Source organism: Nematolebias whitei, chromosome 12, assembly GCF_014905685.2.
Source record: "Nematolebias whitei isolate Nwh7 chromosome 12, NemWhi1, whole genome shotgun sequence".
In the NCBI taxonomy this organism is placed as follows: Eukaryota; Metazoa; Chordata; class Actinopteri; order Cyprinodontiformes; family Rivulidae; genus Nematolebias; species Nematolebias whitei.
The window spans coordinates 48,272,939-48,276,271 of NC_056509.1; the positions used below are offsets into that span (position 1 = coordinate 48,272,939).

The 3,333-nt window shown below is 40.3% G+C and overlaps 1 protein-coding gene across 1 annotated transcript; it reads right to left on the reverse strand.

Annotated features, from left to right (window-relative positions):
* Positions 1 to 389: 389 nt before the first annotated feature.
* LOC119418688 (sorting nexin-14) lies at positions 390 to 1,735 on the reverse strand (the record flags this gene model as incomplete). The annotated part of the gene is given in 3 exon segments (XM_037686026.1): positions 390 to 463; positions 553 to 673; positions 1,562 to 1,735. Coding segments are annotated over 3 exon segments (332 nt in total), but the record flags the coding sequence as incomplete, so codon positions are not given.
* Positions 1,736 to 3,333: the final 1,598 nt, after the last annotated feature.

The window sequence follows — 3,333 nt, forward strand, 5'->3', positions numbered from 1 at the left end:
GTTGGATGAATCCAGTGTTTATGTTGGATGAATCCAGTGTTTATGTTATCCAGCGTTTTATGTTGGATGAATCCAGTGTTTATGTTGGATGAATACAGTGTTTTATGTTGGGTGAATACAGTGTTATGTTGGATGAATCCAGTGTTTATGTTGGATGAATCCAGTGTCTTATGTTGGATGAATCCAGTGTCTTATGTTGGATGAATCCAGCGTTTTATGTTGGATGAATCCAGTGTTTCATGTTGGATGAATCCAGTGTTATGTTGGATGACTCCAGTGTTTCATGTTGGATGAATCCAGTGTTTTTGGCTGAGGAAATACAGTTTGTGTTGTGTAAAAACAGCGTAGGGTTTCTCCGGTCTTGATCCGGGTAAATGCAGTGAACTCACCTGTGGCGTTTGCACTTGACCTTCCCGCAGACGGCACAGCTGTGGCCCAGAGGAAAGAGCTCCGCCTCCTGACGCTGTTGGACACAAAAACAATCATCAGCTGATCTCTGCGCTCTTCAGGTGGAACAAAGGTTGACCTGGACACGCCACGCAGGGATCTTACTTTGTTTCTGTGCCTCACAGTGAAGAAGATGTTGGGGAGGAGCGACTCTGGTCTGAGCGAGCAGTAGAACGTGATGACGCCAGCCAGGAGCGACCAGACGACCATCAGGATGTGGATGTACCTGCACACGTGTGATCCAAAGGAGCGTTACCTTTTGCAACAGACCCGTCAGTGACTGGATTAATAATCTAAGTAGATTTTTGTCTGTGTGAAAGTGGAAACAGAGAACAACTTGTTCAGCCTTTGTTCCAGTGGTGATCCACCCGGGCTCAGAGCCTCCAGAACCCTCCGGGCCGAGCGCTGGAGCCGAACAAACACTAAATTCAGCTCGACCTGAATTAAGGAGGTCTCAAGAGACTAAACCTGGGAAACGCCACTCTCTTTGTATTTGTGTAAAAATATAATAAAAAATAAAAAGTTGCAGAAAATACCACCTGGGTTTTAATCTATTTTTATTTTAATTATAAGATTAATTCCAAATTTGAATCAGTTCTGAATTCATTTAGATTTTAAATTAATTTTGGAGAACAAAGCGGGTAAATTATTATTTTACTTTATTACTTTAATGTTGTTTTTTAATTAATTTTTGTTTTTTCTTTTGTTTCTTTTAAATGAATGAATAAATGAAATAAAAATGTTACTTCATTTAATCAAATAAAATAATTGTTTTACAAATCATAAAGTGTAGTTTGTCTTGTTTAGGGGATAATTCATGGAGACAAACGTTCTGGTTTATGAAATTTATTTTTTTTAACATCTGTTTATTTATGATTAAAACATTAAAATAAAGTCAGACGAACTCATCGTTTGTTACATTTGAACCGTTTAATTTAATAAAGTTTATAATTATTTTACTCTGATGCAGCAAAACTGAAGGTTTGGTCTAAAATTAAACTTTTTCCAGGCGGATTCTGAGCAGGAGGTGGTTTCATCCTCACAGACCCGCCTGGAGTTACGTCATCAGAACCTGACCCACCTGGTGGAGTTACGTCATCAGAACCTGACCCACCTGTGCAGCAGCACCGTCAGTGACGTCAGACCCAGCAGCAGGCAGCAGGACACCGGGTACTGCCGCCCGGCCTCCCGCAGGACCTCCACCTTCATGCCCCGCCTCACCGCCTCCATGGAGGCGATAACACGAGCCATACCTGTCCGCCCAGGCTCCGGAACACCTGAGCTCGGTTCTGACGGCAGCTGGAGCCTGTTGGGCTGGAACCCGTCGGAGACGGTCAGCGGTTCGGCTGGGTCGTCTGGCGCCGAACTTTTCGTAAAAACGGCTTCATGTGATTAAAACCATCTAGCCGGCCTCGGTTCTGAACCAGTCCCGGTCCAAACTCACGAAGCTGGCTGAAGTTTCGGTGTTGGAAAAGTCCGGACCCACTTCCTCCAGGTTCTAATCCGAGCCCGGGTTGCCAGGTCGGAAAGGAAAGCAGAATTTACGCTTCAAAGAAAAGATGCGCAAGCAGAACCGGAACACGAAACAGAACCGAGACCACTGGACTCTGCCGGGTCACCGTCGGAACCACAGTCCCTGGCTGCACTCTTAATGAAACAGGAAGACAAAAACCGTGGCTGAGTGAAAACGGAAGATACAAGTGAAAGCGGCTCGTTCGGTCCAAATTGTTTCATGAACTAGTTTTAAGTTTCTTCTCTTCACAAAAACTGTAAAATTATTCTCTTTACAGCAGTCTCCTCGTGAGCTGTGGAAAAACTAAAAAAATACTGTAAATAACGCGTCACGGCTCCACAGGTGTCTTTTAATTTCCACCTGGCAACCCACAGTCCGACAACCAGCACTTCCGGTTTGGTTCTGACGTCCAAAGCGGAAACAAAAACTTTAGTGAGTTCAAGTTTCTGACAGGCTGGAGGACGAAGGTTTATTATTTAATAGTTTCATTTACTTCCCTTTCTAGTTTTTATTATTTGTTAAGTTTTTATTTACGGTTTATTTGTAGTTTTTGTTTTATTTATTGTATTTTATTTTTCTTGTACTTGTTTTTATTTACTGTACTTTTTCTTGTTTATTTGTAGTCGTTATTGTTTATTGTAGTTTATTTGCTGTAGCTTAACAAACTGAACAGAACCAAATGTTCTGAAACTCAAAGCGGGTCACTGGAACCATCTGGACACTATTTTTAATAAAATAATTCAACCTTTCCGTCTGCGAGAATTAAAGAAATAAACACGCCGATTCAAAAACTTAATTAGAAAAATAGTTTATTTCTCGAGGCTGTACAGTAGAAAACTTTTATTTACACTTCAAACATTTTAAAATAAAAGTTGTACAAACAAATGAGTCAAAGGTTTTTTCTTTTATAAAACTTCATAAAAACAGAAAACTTTCAGGGACAAAAACAGAAGAAATTAAAAAACATGGTTTCCTACAATTCCCACAATGCCTTTCAATCCTCCACCGGTTCGTTAACGGTGCCCGATCGTACCGTCAGCTCTTTGCACGCGTTATTGTACGCCGTGTTACGATAATGACTTCCAGCCTTAATTATAAAGGTGTGCTAAATTATATCCTGTAACCTGATTATTAATATCAAATATGTGTTGTATTAATAAAGTATATTTATGAAACATACCATATTTATTAATATCAATTCAAATACATCTTTCTATAAATGTATTAATTTTCCTAGACAATGTTATAATTCCGTTTATGAATAAGAACTTTCTTAATTTACTTAAAGAAAGTATGCGCTCTATCTCAGCCGATCTGCATGTTGCTCATTTACGCCACTCGTATTTACGTCACTGGTTAAAGTGAAGCAGCGC